Source organism: Antechinus flavipes, chromosome 5, assembly GCF_016432865.1.
Source record: "Antechinus flavipes isolate AdamAnt ecotype Samford, QLD, Australia chromosome 5, AdamAnt_v2, whole genome shotgun sequence".
Taxonomy (NCBI): Eukaryota; Metazoa; Chordata; class Mammalia; order Dasyuromorphia; family Dasyuridae; genus Antechinus; species Antechinus flavipes.
Genome location: NC_067402.1, coordinates 206,103,124 through 206,119,258, shown reverse-complemented (window position 1 = coordinate 206,119,258; position 16,135 = coordinate 206,103,124). Strand labels below are relative to the sequence as shown.

Below are 16,135 nucleotides of genomic sequence, written 5' to 3'. Positions count from 1 at the left end.
TTGAAAAAATTTATATGTAAATAAGGGAAAACAAAATACTAAATGAATAAATTAGAAACCTTCATAGCTAGTGATTATTGCAAGATGCCAATGTTAACAACTTCAAATCTTTATTCACTCAATAGCTAACTTTCTCTCCATACTAAGTGTACACACACATATATGAAGAGTTTCAATTAAATTAGGTGTTTTTATAAATTCATTCCACTGGTACTCTTCAATGCATTTTAGAGATAATGTCCTTGGTGTCTTAGTTAATGCCATCTAGGTAATTTTTTATCCAGAGAAAAAGGATATCAAGTTCACTGATGGCTTTGTAGGCTCCCTTGTTTCCAATCTGCAGATAAGGTTTTTATGTTAAAAACAGAAGTGATTTATGTTGACAAAACAAAGTCTATTGGAAAACGTGGATATGCTTACCTTGTAAAATACTCTCTTAATTCTGGTGATGGGCTTCATCTCCCCAGTGTAAGGAGCACAAGGAAACTGAGAAGGTAATCAAAATGCAGAAAATTGTTTAAGAGCTTGAAAAGGCCAAAAGAAATGGGAAATTGAGGATCAACCCCACATGTGTCCTTTATTTGATTTAGTGGATAAAGTTGTCTTTGTTATTGTTCAGTTGTTTCAGTGATGTCCAACACTAAATGAACTGATTTGAGCTTTTCTTGGCAAAGATGTTGAAGTGAGTTGCCATTTTTTCTTTAATTCACTTTACAGATGAGGAAACTGAGGCACACAGGGTTAATTGAGTTGACCATAGTCACACAGATCATAAGGATCTAAAGTTAGATGTGAAGTCACAAAAATTGAGTCTTCCTGATTACAGATCTCACCATTCTACCAGAGGACTGGCTGATTGCCACTGAAATTGTCACACATAAGAACCAGAATGGAAAGACTCTTATCAGTCTATGGACCAGGAGGTCATCAACCAGAATCTGGATGAACTTGTCAGGGCAGTTGTAGTGGTGAATCCTTCTCCATCTATGTTGAATTGTAGTGTAATAGTTGATAGCATACATGTCCTTGAGAAAGAAAGAGAAAGAAAAAAGGAAGGAAGGAAGGAAAGGAGGGAGGAAGGCAGGGAGGAAAAGAGGAAGGAAGGAAGGGAGGAAGGAAGGGAAGGAGGAAGCTTAGGCTCCATTAGCAGAAGAAAATAAAGAGAATACTTTCATTTATCTAGTAAAATCCTACCAATTTTAGCAGTGCTCCAAGGAATTTCCAAGATACTGATTACTTTCTAAATACTGGAGAAAATAGAGCAATATATAAATAACTCAAGACTAATGAGTTCTGGTTCTCCTTGATGGTCTTACCATGTTTGAAATATTAAAACAACATGCAAAAAGACTACTGAATGTGGCACATAGACTAGAGATTGTTTATCTCAAGCTTCCATTGACAAATGTCTGTTTTGCTGAAATCTGACCTTGTTATTGCTGTTCAGTCATGTCAGACTCCTGTCTCTGTTTCTATCTCTCTTTGTTTCTGTCTCTCTGTCTCTATCTGTCTCTCTGTCTCTCTATCTCTCTGTCTCTCTCTCTCTCTCTCTCTCTCTCTCTCTCTCACACACACACACACACACACACACACACACACACAGCTCTTGCTGATCCAAACAAATTTTGTTTTGCTGCACACAATTTTAGTCTGATTCCATCACAGATTTAAATCTTGAAAGAATCTTTGAGGTCATCTAGTCCAAATTTCTCATTTTATAGATGCCAAAACTACAGACAAGAAAAGTCAAATGACTGTCCAAAGTTATATAGGGAAGAAGGGCCAGAGCCATGATTTGAATCCAAGTACTTTAATTCTGTTCCTGGGACACCTGGGTAAATCAGTGGAAAGAGTGTAGGACCTGGTGTGGAGAGAACCTGAGTTCAAATCCAGGCTACAATATGCAACTGTGTGACTCTGGGCAAGTCATTTAACCCTACTTGCCTCAGTTTCCTCATCTGTGAAATGACCTGAAGAAGGACAAGGCAAATCACTCCAGTGTTTTTGACAAGAAAATCCTATGGATAAGTCCATGGGGTCACAACGAGTTGGACAGCACTGTACAACAATTCCAATTCAAATTGATCATTCTTTCAATAAAACACAGCACCCCTGGGGAAATTTCATATCAGAAAAGTAGTAACTATTGGGAACTTGCTAAATGTTTCCATCTTGGGAAAATTACTGACCATGAGACCCATTATCCTACTCAAAATCAGAATTGAAGGTCCTTAAGTATGATATTACTAAAACATGTTAAGACATTATACATAGAACCCAATTTCAGATACAGACAAAAAAATCCATTAACTCTATCTTAATAAATAACAAGTTGAATGGTATCAAACAAAACTTGACAGCCAAACTTGATAAGTATATTATAGTATAGTCATTCAGTTGTGTCCAAATTCCCATGACCACATGGACCATTTCCTTCTCCAGGGTGTTCCCATTTTATTGATGAGGAACTGGTATATATAGAATCGAAGTGTCTTACTCAGGATCAAACAGTCAGCAAGTCTCTGAATTTAGGTTTGAACTCATATATTCCTGACTCCAAGCCTAGTCGTCCATCAATTGAACCACCTCACTGCCCCTTGACCATTATGAATCAATATATATTGCAAGTGGGGGTGAATTGCATAAACCAAAAAGGAGCAACATAGATGCAGATACCCTGTTTTGTAGGCCTTGTGTATCAGGGTAGATTAAATGGGTTGGTTGGGGCTTTGTCTCAGAATTCTCTAGGTGTTAAAATTTAATTTGCACTGACAGTGCTTGCAGTTTTTTCAATAGTTTAGACACTACTAAAGGTTCACTTACCAATGTGGTATATGCCATGATGATATGGTTAAAGTACCAAGAATCCACCATAAAATAAAATAAAAAATTCTGAGTGAGAATAATGAGCCATTTTTGAATGAAGAATAAACCTATTAACTTGATGCAAATAGTCCAAAATGGACCAATTCTAAATGAACAGAAATAAGAAAAGATATTCCTGTATAAAAGATACTGTTTTCTTCTGGGGCAGCAAGGGAGCAAAACTTGATGGCATGTGGTCCCAGTCTAGACAGGATCATGATCCAAATTCTCCCAGGGGAGTTTAATTAAGAACTAGAGAAAAAAGCTTAACTCCATCTCTATGAAAGAAAAAGATTTTCTATTTTTTTACTTTAATGTCTAGATTTCTGGGAAACACCAGTATGGAAATTCTCCACTAAGGCCTATGAGTAATTCATCTACAAATTAGAATTGCTTAAGGCTCTGAAGAGTTCAATGGCATGTTTAAAGACTTACAGCAGGTTGTCAAAGTAGAGATTTGAACCCAGTTCTTCATGGCTCCAATATGGGAATGAAGAAAATGGGGGAAGGAGAATTTCTTTTGAGTAATTAATATGCTAATAAGGAACACAAAAGTAAACAATCATCCCATCCTTTGGTTTTTGCAACTAAGAAGAAAATGAAATAGAGTCATTCTTACTACTATTTTCCCTTCATCTGCCAAACCATTGACAGTTGCTATCATTCCAAAAGTCAAACAAACATTGGTATTGTTTCCTATCTTATTAGCCATTTGCAGATGATATTACAATGGTCTTACCAAACCCAACAGAAGAAAGACAAAATCTTACAGAGATTCTATTTATCAGCAAGTACCTGGCTTCAGAAAAAATCACGCAAGTTAACCAACATTTACTCAATTACCTATCTTGTCCAGAAGGCTGTAGTGCACTTAGTAGCTAGGCTACCCTGTCATTTCACTCTATCTTATTTGCAAATGAGAATTACAATAATACCTTCCCTTCAGGAATGATGTGAAGAACAAAATGAAATAGCATTATAAATATTATAAATGCCCAAATTAACCTTAAGTAACATATGAAGAAAGAGACTGTCTGCATCTGAAGAAAAAACTGGAAAGTAGAAGTATGTATAGGATAATTTTACATATATTAATATAAATATGCATATATGTAAAATTCCCCTATTGCATTTTTATTCTCATGCTCTTATACATTCCAGTTCATATTGCAAAATAGATGTGTGTTTGTATGTACGTATATATGTGTATACCTATTTGTGTCTAATGGTAGCCATCTCTAGGGTGGGAGGGAGAAAGAAAAGAAATTTACATGATAATTTTGCTGTATATTTGAAAGGAATAGCAAGTTGTGGATAGGAGATTTTCAACTTCATGTTCAATCGTTGTTTTATTATACTCTTATATAATGCTTGTTTTATACCATATGTTTATACTATAATTATGTATATCATCAATTAATAAAAATTTATATAAATTAATAATAATTTTAAAAAGTGAATATACTCCCTACCCTCACCAATCATATAATTTGTAATAGTAGAAGTACATGGCAGGGTTATGGAGATACACCTGAGAATGTTTCCCTATTTCAGAATTACATTTCTTCAAGTGTTTAATTCCGGACACTGACAAAAACAAAAAGTATCGCCACCTGCTGGCCAGCCTTCTGATGACAAGGCTTAGCCAGCTCTCTACAGTCAAACCCCAGACCTAGAGTCAAAGCCTGTCCAGGCGTAGGGGATCTAGCAAAGTTAGCGCTCTGCGGGTATATCCTGGCCCGAGAGACGCAGGGCGAGGTTTCCGAATCAATAGGGATTAATACTCTCCCCAGGGTGTAGTTTAGGAGAGGGAGACAGACAGAAACTGAGACAGAGACACAGAGAGTTACAGAGACACAGAAAGAGAGAGAAAGACAGAAACAGAGACTGAGACAGAGAGAGACAGAGACACAGAGAGAAACAGTGAGACAGAGAGACACACAGAGACAGAGACACAGAGAGTTACAGAGACACAGAAAGAGAGAGACAGTGAGACAGAGAGGCACAGAGAGATACAGAGACAGAGACAGAGAGAGACAGAGACACAGAAAGAGAGAGAAAGACAGAAACAGAGACTGAGACAGAGAGAGACAGAGACACAGAGAGATACAGAGAGATACACACATTGACAGAGACACAGAAAGAGAGAGACAGTGAGACAGAGAGACACAGAGACAGAGACAGAGACACAGAGAGAGACAGTGAGACAGAGAGACACACAGAGACAGAGACACAGAAAGAGAGAGACAGGGAGACAGAGAGACAGAGACAGAGAGACAGAGACAGAGAGAGACAGAGACAGAGAAAAAGGAGAGACAGAGACAGAGAGAGACAGAGAGAGAGAGAGAAAAAGAGAGAGACAGAGAGAGACAGAGACATACAGGGAGACAGACAGAGAGAGAGAGAGAGAGATCGAAAGAGAGAGAGAGACACACACACACACAGAGAAACAGAGACAGTGAGAGAGAGAAAGAGGAGAGACAGAGACACACACAGAGAGACAGAGACAGTGAGAGAGAGAAAGAGGAGAGACAGAGACACACACAGAGAGACAGAGACAGTGAGAGAGAGAAAGAGGAGAGACAGAGACAAAGAGAGAGACAGAGAGATTGAGAGGGAGTTCTTCCCTTCGGCTTCTAACTTCTTTTTATGTGTTAGCTTCCTCCATCTAAGCTTTGTGAAGATTGGTACTATTCTTCTTTCTATAGGCATTTGTATTCCAAGAGAGTATTCTAGTACCTGACATAAAGTAAACACATAATAATACTTGGTTATATTGCTTTGTTTCTTTTTATTTAATTCTGATGCATAATCAGTGCATCCTCTTTCATATCTCATTGTAGAAAATTATATGCAATTATTTTATAGATTTGGAAAATGCCTCTTACATCAGGAAACTATATGCTCTGTCTAGCCTGTAGCCAGTATGTGTCACAGATGAGACTTAAACTCTTGACCACATTATGCCAAGACACAAAATAGATTCATATGCAGATTTTCTTATTATTATCTTCCATATCTAATAAAATGCATAATTATAGCTGAATTCTATAAGCTTTATAGATAAAATTTTATTATCTAGCTTCATTTTGATCTTATATATTTTGGTTTTGATCACTGATATAGGTTTTTAGTTGATGCAGTGAACAAAGTGGAGTCAGGATCCAAGTTCAGATCTGGCCTCAGACACTACCTGTTATACCCTGATCAAGTCACTCAATCCTGTCTGCCTCAGTTTCTTTATCTGTAAAATGAGAATAATAACATCTACCTCCAAGATTGTTTTGAAAAAGAAATGAGATAATATTTAAGTGCTTTAATAAATCTTAAAGTGATTTATATCTTTGTTATTTAATCATTCAATTGTGTCCAATTTTTCTTGACCCCATAGATCATATCACACCAAAGTGGTCCATGGGTTTTTCTTGGCAAAGATACTGGAGTGATTTGCCATTTCCTTCTCCAGTGAATTAAAACAAATATTGTCACTTGCCTAGGGTCACATGTCTAGTCTGAGGTTATATTTGAATTCAGGCCTTCCTGAATCCAGGCCCAGTCCACTTATAAGCTACTTTTTATAATCCACTAGTGGAGGTTTTCCTACCATTGATCCATTTGGAGCCCTGTTAATCCTTGGTACACCATCTCTTAAATGTCTGTAAGCAAAATAATTCATCTTGTGATAGGCAGGCTTCTGGAGGTTGGCTAAAATGGACCTAAAACAAGTCTATGCCCATTCATTTTACAAATAAGAAAAGTGAAGCCCAAAGAGATGGATTAATTTGCCCAACATCACATGGCTACTTCATATCAGAGTTGAGATTAGAATATAAATCTTCTGGTTCTTCTCCCAGTATTCTGCTATATCTTAACACTCAGTGAAACTCAATAATTCAAATGCTCATCTAGTGGTTATTGATATCACTAAGGAGATTGTGGGATGATTTATTGAGGAAAAGTTTCATTTTACAGACAGCCAAGAGTAGTGTAGAGAGAGCCAAACTTGAAGTGAGATGGATCTGATTGCAAATACCACTCCCGACATGCACTGGCCATGTCACTAATCATTAACATCTCTAAAATGAAGGATTGGATTCAATCTAAAGACCCTTGAAGCTCTAAATATGTGGTCCCATGATTCCTCTCTGATGTGAAAGCCAAAAGCTAAAAAATGGTGAGCCTATTCCTACAATGGAATACAGATAGGACTGAATGTGTGTGAATTAAATAAAATTTTACCATCAGGGGAGCCAACGGCTTCAAAAACTACAAAACCTAAAGCCTCTTCCTAATCGTTAGATCAAAGCCTGGCCAAGAGTGAATATTTGCCTTGTCAGGTTGAGGTCAACTTGAAAATGAAATTTCTCAGAAAAAAAAAAAAAGGAAGAAATAAGTTCTTGGAAGCATATTTTCTGTGCCATTGAAACCAGAAGTTGGCTGATATTTGAATATTTACAGTCATATTTGACAAAGATGAGTAATCTAGCAACAGAAACAAGAAAACTTCATTAAAGATAAAACCAAGTATGGGGATCCTTCTACTTTGATTTCCGCCTCCTCCCCGGTTTGTCGATAGATATACCCCATACATGTCTATAGTAAGAGATGACATTTTTCTAGAATTTGCAGTCATGTTGTCTCAGTTGAGCCTCATAATAGCACTGAGATGGCTAATATGGGAATTATCATCCTCACTTTACAGATAAGGAAACAGACTAAGAAAATCACAGGATTTCAGAGTTGGAAAGAACCCCATATGCCATTTGGTCTAGCCCATATCTGGACAAAACTTTGTTTGCCATCTAATCAATAAAATGTGGCACAGTGGATTGAATTCCAGGTCTGGATTCAAGAGAGCTCATCTTCATGAGTTCAAATCCAGTCTTATTCACTTACTAGCTATGTGACCCTGGGCCTATCATTTTCATTTAACCCTGTTTATCTCAGTTCCTCAAGTATAAAATGGGCTGGAGAAGGAAACAGCAAATCACTCGAGTATCTTTGCCAAGAAAACACCAAATGAGATCATAATGAGGCAGACATGACTGAAAATGACTGAGCAACAATTGTTAGGCATCTTTTCCTTATAATAAAGCTGAAGTTGACAATCCCATTCATTGTTCTTATTTCTATTCAAGAAGAAAAAATCTTCAACTTCTTCCATAATCTAGCCCTATAGATAATGGTAGACAGATTTTTCTCATTCACTCTGCTTCTCCAAGCTAAATGTCCCTAATCCCATCAACCAGTTCTTAGATTCTATGATCTCAAAGCTTTTCCATATCTTGGCTGCTTTTCTCTAGATCAGATGCTCCAAAACCAGGATCCAGTAGTACCTGGTATTATGGATAGATTTCAGTGGAGCAAAGTGAGAGAAAATGCATTTTTATTTTGACTAGCCTTTGGTTTCCTTTTTTATCCTATATATTTTATTTTAGAAATCTAAAAACATTATGAGAACAGAACCATAGACTTCAGCAGACACACCAAGAAAGGGGATAGGAGCCCATGACACAATAAAACACCATATAGAAGTTAAACAATCTATTCAAGGGTTTTTGTCCCATTATTTCAGACTTTTTATGACCCCATTTGGGGTTTTATTGGAAAAGACATTAGAGTAGTTTCCCATATCCTTCTCTGGCTCATTTTATAGGTGAGTAGACTGAGGAAAACAGGATTTAGTACCTACCCATGGTCACACATCTAGTATCTGAGGCAGGAATTGAACTCAGGAAGATAAGTCTTGCTGAATCTCTTCTCTATTCACTGCATCACTTAAATGCGCTCATAGTAACTATGCCAGAATTTAAATACAGGCCTCTGCTTAGTCCAATTCAGAATCCTTTCCATTATTATTCCATGCTGTTTCCTTCTCTAAGTGGAATGATACTCCTTTGGGCTAAATTGGAGGGTGAGTGCAATATTTCACTCTTATTAAAATATTCGATGAAATAAAAGAACTAATATAATAGTCACCATCTAATAAAAAGAATCCAAGGCAAAAGGTCCCATAAAAAGAGGCCCAGACTATAGAAGGCCTATGCAAGAAAAGTACTCTGTCTCTTTGTCTCTGTCTCTGTCTCCAGCCCCCATCTCTCTCTCTGTCTCTCTCTGTCTCTGTCTGTCTGTCTGTCTCTCTCTCTCTCTGGTTCTGTCTTTTTCTCCTCTCTTTCCCTCTCTCTCTCTCTCTCTGTCTTTTTCTGTTTCTCTCTGTCCCTGTCTCTTTGTCTCTCTGTCTCTCTCTTTCCTCTCTCTCTGTCTCTCTCTGTCTCTGTCTCTCTGTTTCTCTGTGTGTGTGTCTCTCTGTCTCTGTGTGTGTGTGTCTCTGTCTCTGTGTGTGTGTGTGTGTCTCTCTCTCTGTATATATATTTGCCTCTTCCTCTCTCTCTCTCTCTGTCTTTTTCTGTTTCTCTCTGTCCCTGTCTCTTTGTCTCTCTGTCTCTCTCTTTCCTCTCTCTCTGTCTCTCTCTGTCTCTGTCTCTCTGTTTCTCTGTGTGTGTGTCTCTCTGTCTCTCTCTGTGTGTGTGTGTGCGCGTGTCTCTCTGTATATATATTTGCCTCTTTCTCTCTCTCTCCCTCCCTCTCTCTTTCTCTTTGTCTCTTCCTCTCTTCCTCTCTTTCTCTGTCTCTGTCTCTGTCTCTGTCACACACACACACACACACACACACACACACACACACACTCATTTGTCCCATTTGCCACCACCTGTGATTTCACAGGATAGGATATTTCCGGTGAGGTTAGCATCTTCTAACCAGAGTGTTAGACAGCTGCCTAGAATTCTCAAGAGATTAACTGACTTACCTAGAGCCATACAGCTAGCATGGGAACTGACCTCAGCTCTCCCTGACCAGTCCTTTATTAAACTCTTTCTTTGTCTTATCACTAAAGATGAATCAAATTGCTCTTATTTCTCTACTAACTCAGAGACACCTTCACTTTCACCCTGTTCTATATAGATCCTTTCAACAACAAAAATAAAAACAAGACCCACTTTTTTTTTGGCTGAGATGTTAGCCACAGGCTAACTGGTCATTCAGCCTCCATACAGCAGAGTATTAATTACAGTTACCTGCTCACTGACTCATTGCCTTATGGCAACGGTTGGATGGTACCGATGCTTTTTTTTTTTTTTTTTCATTAAAGACAAGATCCTGGGCCCATATAATTTTCCTTTTGTCCTTTATGAGGAGGAACCAGGTTGGGGTAAGGAGGAAAGGGTTGTGAGCTGCCAAGCTGAGCTATTGTGATATGCAATAACCAACATCATGAATAACATATAAATCTGCCAAATCAAGGCAGCTGAGTTTGTGGAGCCTCGATTTCCTATCTGATCAGAGTGTGCTCAAAAAAGATCATGGAAGATCTACAGAACTTAAAACTGGAAAGGGATTGTAGAGATTATTTAATCTAGCATTCATTTTAGAAAAAAGAAAACTGAAATTCCACAAAGTTAGTTGACTTTCCTAGGGTCACATAGCTAGTAAATAAGGATTACATTTTAAGCTCTTTAAGGACATAAATTATGTCCTCCTAGAGGACAAAACTCTTGGCAAACATCTCTTATTGAATTCAAAAGACATCTATCTGATTCAGTGTCAAGAAAGTCAACACTAGACTTCTACAAGCACCCTTTAAAACCTTTTTGCTGTCCTTGATATTATTTAAGAAAAGCTCTTGGGGCATAAGAATAGCACACTTCAAAGTCTAATAATAGCAAAGCAAAAACTTAGCTTCCTATAGAGATATCTGTTTTCATCTAGCATAATCCATCTCTTTATTTTCTCTTCCAGGACATGCTTTTATAGGGTAGTTCTCCCTCATGCCCTTCAAGTGTGACTACAGTGAGGATAATAATTTTAAGTGAAGAAGAGGGAAATATCGTGTATGAAGTCTAACTGATATTATTTAAAATTTATCTTTGTACTTAGTCCCACATAATTCTTTACAATAGGGACACATGAAAATCAACCAAATAATCAATATCAGAGAAAGGAGGAGGGGGGAGGAAATAAGCAATATTATTAATACCTCCTGACCTTTTTATTCAAAAATAAATAAAAGGAGTTTATAATGGTGTGAAGACAAAAAGATTTCAGAGAATCAGAGAGTTTCAGGGGCAAAGGGATGTTGGGGAAGTAAATTGACTCCAAGAATCTTAGATTTAGAATTAATCTCAGAAGACATTAAGACAAACTAATCCCTACCTGAAGCATGAATCTTTTCTACCATATCTCCAGTGAATGATTGTCCCACCTTCATTTTAAAAACTCCAGAGTCAGGAAGGTACCGCTAATGGCAGCCATTTAGGAACAACTATAATTATTAGGAAAATCTTAAATTGAATTAAAATCTGCTTTCCTTTAACTTCCATTCATTGGACCTATTTCTTCCCTCTGAGACCCTGCAGAATAGAATTTCATTTCCCAAATGACAGTCATCTTTCAAATATTTAAACATTTAGAGATTATCTAAGCAATTAATACTGCGTCTATTTTTTCCATAGTTCTATCCAATACATTTCAATTTTCATTCTTTTAAGGTAATAGGATCATAGATTTTGACCTAGAAAAGAAAGGTATGGCTTATATATTGATTATTTTATGTAGTTACCAAACCATGCAATTATTAGCAGTTCTTATGGCCTTCAGTGGAACTAAAACCTCAATTTGAAAACCTCTTCATTTTGAAGACACTGTTCAAGTGGTTTTGCTCTAGACTTCATTCTAGATAAGGTCAGAAAGATTAGAATGTTTTGAAGAATATACTTACACAGAGATTCAGTTTCTTTCCAAAGCTACGAAAGTCCTCAATGAAACCCATCTCTTTGTTCGATGGAAATTGAAGGTCCCTGAAAACATCTTCCATGAAAAATGAAATCAGTTGCTGTCGAAATTGGCAGTTTTTCTAGAAATCAAGCAAATGGGGCACTGCATTAAGTTTACTACTGATGACCAGTCTTGCCCCTATATTACCCCTACAATCAAAACTTCACTAGGAGACTGAAGAACCAAGAGACCCCTAAGAAGTATCAAGTGTTACCTAGTTTCTACTCTACCAATACCCTTCTAGTTATCAGAGATTGCCATTTTGAGAAATTAAGAGTCAAATGATTAGTTCTGTGAATATCAACATGTAGAAAAATAAAATAAAACCAAGGACCCCCATAATTACCATGAATAGACTTTTGGTTTTCTTTTTTAGCAGTTTTATGTTCTTGATGAAGTCTGTCTACAATGCAACAAAATGAGAGATTAAGTCCATCCAGTACAAACCATGATGTCTTGACACTTTGAAAATGTCCAAGGTAACATTGTTCATTCAAGCAAAGTTGAATACTTACTGGGATGGATGCTTTGAATCTCATGGCCTTGATGAAGAGGCTGTCAATTGCTCCAGATAGGATTTCTTTATGACAGCAGCCCGTGGTGGAGTGAGGCGCTTTGCTTTCAACAATGACCAAAGGCAGAATGGTAAAAAGCAGCCCCAAACTCAAAATATAATTTAGTTGCATTTCCGCACCACCACCCCAACCCAACACACACACATTCACTGGTCTTGTGTCACTCTTAGCTGCCTGAGTTACTTCAGGTTGGTTAGATGATAAAAGATAACCTACTTATCTTATACCCCCCCCAACCTTCTCCAATAAGATGCAGTTCAAGATAACTTTGAGCTTGTAGATAGAAAGATCATTCTCATTGCTCGCTCCATTTTTATACGATTTGTTTCACAATCAAAAAAAATGACCTCACCATGTGTGGCAGTTAGGTAAAGTCAATTCTAAATTTACTGGTAATGATCAGGCTATCGTTTCCACAAAATAAGGGTTTTTAATGACATTCTGAAAAAACACGTCATTATTGTAAAGGCTTTGTAAGAAAGAGCTGCAAAAGGAGGCCATATAATGATCAAGAAATGCCACATACAAATTGGAGTTGACCAAATTGGACAATGACTTATGAGTTTCCTTCCAACTCAGAGATTCTATCATTCTGTGAACACGGAATATTCTACACATGGGAGACAAGAGAAATCTACCTCTTTGCAATTCCAAGTAACAAAACGCAGATAGCCTCCCCTTTTCCCTCTCACCATATTCCAGGAGTATGGAATTTTAACTCTGAAAAGAATCTTAGAAACTGTCAGAAGTTCCTAACTCTTTTTATTATAGACATCTTTGAATGAAGCCTTTTAGCTGCTTCCCAAAATCCTGTTATTAAAAATATTAACTAAAATACTTGGATTATCAAGAAAACCAACAATTGAAATAAAATTGCCAAAAAACAAGTTCATAGATCCCAGCTTAAGGATCCTTGATTAAATTTAAATTGTACCTGAACAATAATCCCCTATACAATGCTCTCGAAAATTTATACAATTTTTCCCAGGAGCTTTCTAAGACAATTACAAAAAACCTATAATGAAAAATACTACTGTGTTTCCCCGATAATAAGACCTATCCCCAAAATAAGCCCTCCCCTTACTGTATAAGATTCCTTTAAAATAAGACCTCCCCTAAAAATAAGCCCTATTGAGATTGCTACTGTAGTGAAGGTGATCCCCTGCGCTACGCACTACATTATGGTACCCTCTGTATATCCCTCCCCCCCCCCCCCCCGGGTGAAATGCACTCCCCTCTCTGAGCTGCATCCAATCAGAGCTGCAGCAGTGAGCACGTCATCCTGTTCTTCCCCAGTGATTTGCTTGCTGGCATCATTGAGAGCAGTGCTGCGGAGGAGAGCTGAGGCAGGACAACATAAAAACCCGGTATATAAGCGGGAATGAGGGGGCATGATGGAGGATAAAAGGGGCATGATGGAGGATAAAAGAAGAACTCAGGGGGCATGATGGAGGATAAAAGAAGAACTCAGCCAGCACTCACTGCGCTAAAGAAATGAAGAACTTCCTTGCAGAGAGAAGAATAGATCAAGTAATGATTCCTGCAGGAATGACTGCCTATCTCTAGACCCTTGATATGGCAATGAACAAGCCATTCAAGGACCATTTGCGCATGGGAGTCAATGACTACATTGAAAATAGAATGGAAAGAAATCAGCGTGGAAACTTTGTGAAGCCCTGTCTGCGAGAAGTCGTGACTTGGGTGAAGAAGTCATGGGATAAAATTACTGACAGCTGTGTCGCCAAGGCACTACGAGTAGGTTACCTGGACAAGACATGTTCATTTAAAGAGAGCTATATTGCTGGACATGACAGATTGGGTCCACTTCTTCTGAAGGAAATGGAGGCACAAGACATCCAGGATGGAATTCAGGGTATGGACACTTATGAAGATGTTGTTGAAGAAGATGACATGATCATTATTGAATAAAAGTACTTTTTTTTGTTCACATTTACCTGTTTATTAAAATTGCTGTCAATGTTCATTAAAATAAGCCCTCCCCTGAAAATAAGCCCTCTGGTGTTTTTCTGTCCAAAAAAATAATAAGACAGTGTCTTATTATCGGGGAAACACGGTATCTACTTCCACAGAGAGAACTGGTGAATTCAGTGCAGAAAGACTCATACTTTTTTTTTTTTTTTTTACTTTATTTTTCTTGCTTTTTGTTTTTTGCAATATAACTAAGAGGTAAATATATTCTGCTTGACTTTACAAGCATGTTGCTGTTGTTTGGTCATTTTTTGGTTATGTTCACCCCTTTGTGACCTCTTTGGGGTTTGTTTTTATTTATGCATTTATTTAGTTTGTTGTTGATTTTGGGGAGGATGTGTGTGTGTATGTGTATGTGTGTGTGTGTGTGTGTGTGTGTGTGTGTGTATGTGTATGTGTGTGTGTGTGTATGTGTGTGTTGCAAAGATATTAGAAAAGTTTGTCATTTCCTTTTCCAATTCATTTTACAAATGAGGAAACTGAGGAAAACAGGATAAAGTGACTTGCCAAGAGTCACAGAGGTATTGTATCTGACGCCAGAGTTGAATTCAAGCTTTCCAGGCCCTGGTTCTAACTACTATCTTTACATGTATAATTGATATCATATTTCTGGCCTATTCAATGAGTAGAGGAGGGCCTGAGGTGGGAGAGAAAATTTGAAACTCAAAATTTTAAAAAATGAATGTTAAAAATAAATAAGTCAAAACTGAAAAAGAGATTTCTAAGACAAAACAGTCTTTTATTCTACTTTCTAAAATGGCCATTTCATGTTAAAATCATTCCAATTGTTCGGAAATTTCTCCTTACAATGAAACAAAATTTTTCTTTCTGAAACTTTTACCCATTACTCCTAGTTCTTACGCCTGAGATCAAGCAGTAAAAGTAAACTTTCTACATGTTTCAAATACTCAAAGTCCACCATCAGATTCCTCTCTAAATAATCTCCCTTTAGTGCCTCTAACCATCCTCATTATTCTATTCTTTTCTCAAGAAAATAGTTTTACATTTTTTTAGATGCGGCAAGTCCGTGTGACCTACTGAAAGAGAAATATTTCCTGCCCTAGTTGAAAAGGTTATGAGGCCCTGAAACATAAGTACCTAAAGTATATTATGATTTCTTTATCTCTTAGGTAAGAGTTTGAGAATTAAAGGGTTTTTTCTTTACAGGTTCCTTCATATTTAAGGCTCAGACTTTTTCCCTAGTCCTCACTCTATAACATATCAATTAGTTTATCCATTAATTCATCCAATCAAGTTATATCAAATATCAGTAGGTTAAAAACCACTATAGTAAGAGACAGAAAGGAGAATATGATTAAAAACATTCATTAAAACATTTTTTGGAATACATTTGGAAATGACTTCCAAAGCTGAGTCAAATCTTTTTTTCTGTGTTTTCAGTGCAACAAATGTTCTTCCTTTGAGGATAATTTATTTTTTATCTTTTACTTATTTTTTTTTTTTGGTGAAACAAGATGAAGTCATTTAGTACCAAGTCTAGTTAAGGAAATAAATAACCAGGCTTGGATATGTTTTTAAGATTAAAAACAAAATACAAAACATGGGTTTTAAAACCAAATAATGTTATTGATTCATTTAAATGACTCACTCAGAAGTGAATGCTAAACAATGAAAGTGTTGATAGAATAAACCTACCACCTTTCAAGGTGATTATTTCAAATAACAGCACTTACCATGGATAGTTAGTTCTGGTATGTTTGCTTTAAAAAGTCACTTTACTTTCCAAACACATTGTGTAGGTAAATTTATACTAATCCATTAGGAAAAATTTTCTTTTCATGCTGATTTCTAGTTAATATCTCACAAGTAACAGATGTATTTTGAATACTCAAACATATGTTAAAGGTGAACTG

General features: G+C 37.0%; 1 protein-coding gene across 1 annotated transcript; it reads right to left on the bottom strand.

The window, feature by feature from the left end:
* Positions 1-213: 213 nt before the first annotated feature.
* IL26 (interleukin 26) lies at positions 214-12,383 on the bottom strand. Its single transcript, XM_051962440.1, has 5 exons — positions 12,213-12,383; positions 12,044-12,100; positions 11,642-11,776; positions 421-486; positions 214-337 (listed from the first exon to the last, which is right to left on the bottom strand). The coding sequence occupies exons 1-5, from the start codon at positions 12,381-12,383 to the stop codon at positions 251-253; spliced, it is 516 nt and encodes a 171-aa protein (XP_051818400.1). The 3' UTR covers positions 214-250.
* Between the last annotated feature and the right edge of the window lie 3,752 nt (positions 12,384-16,135).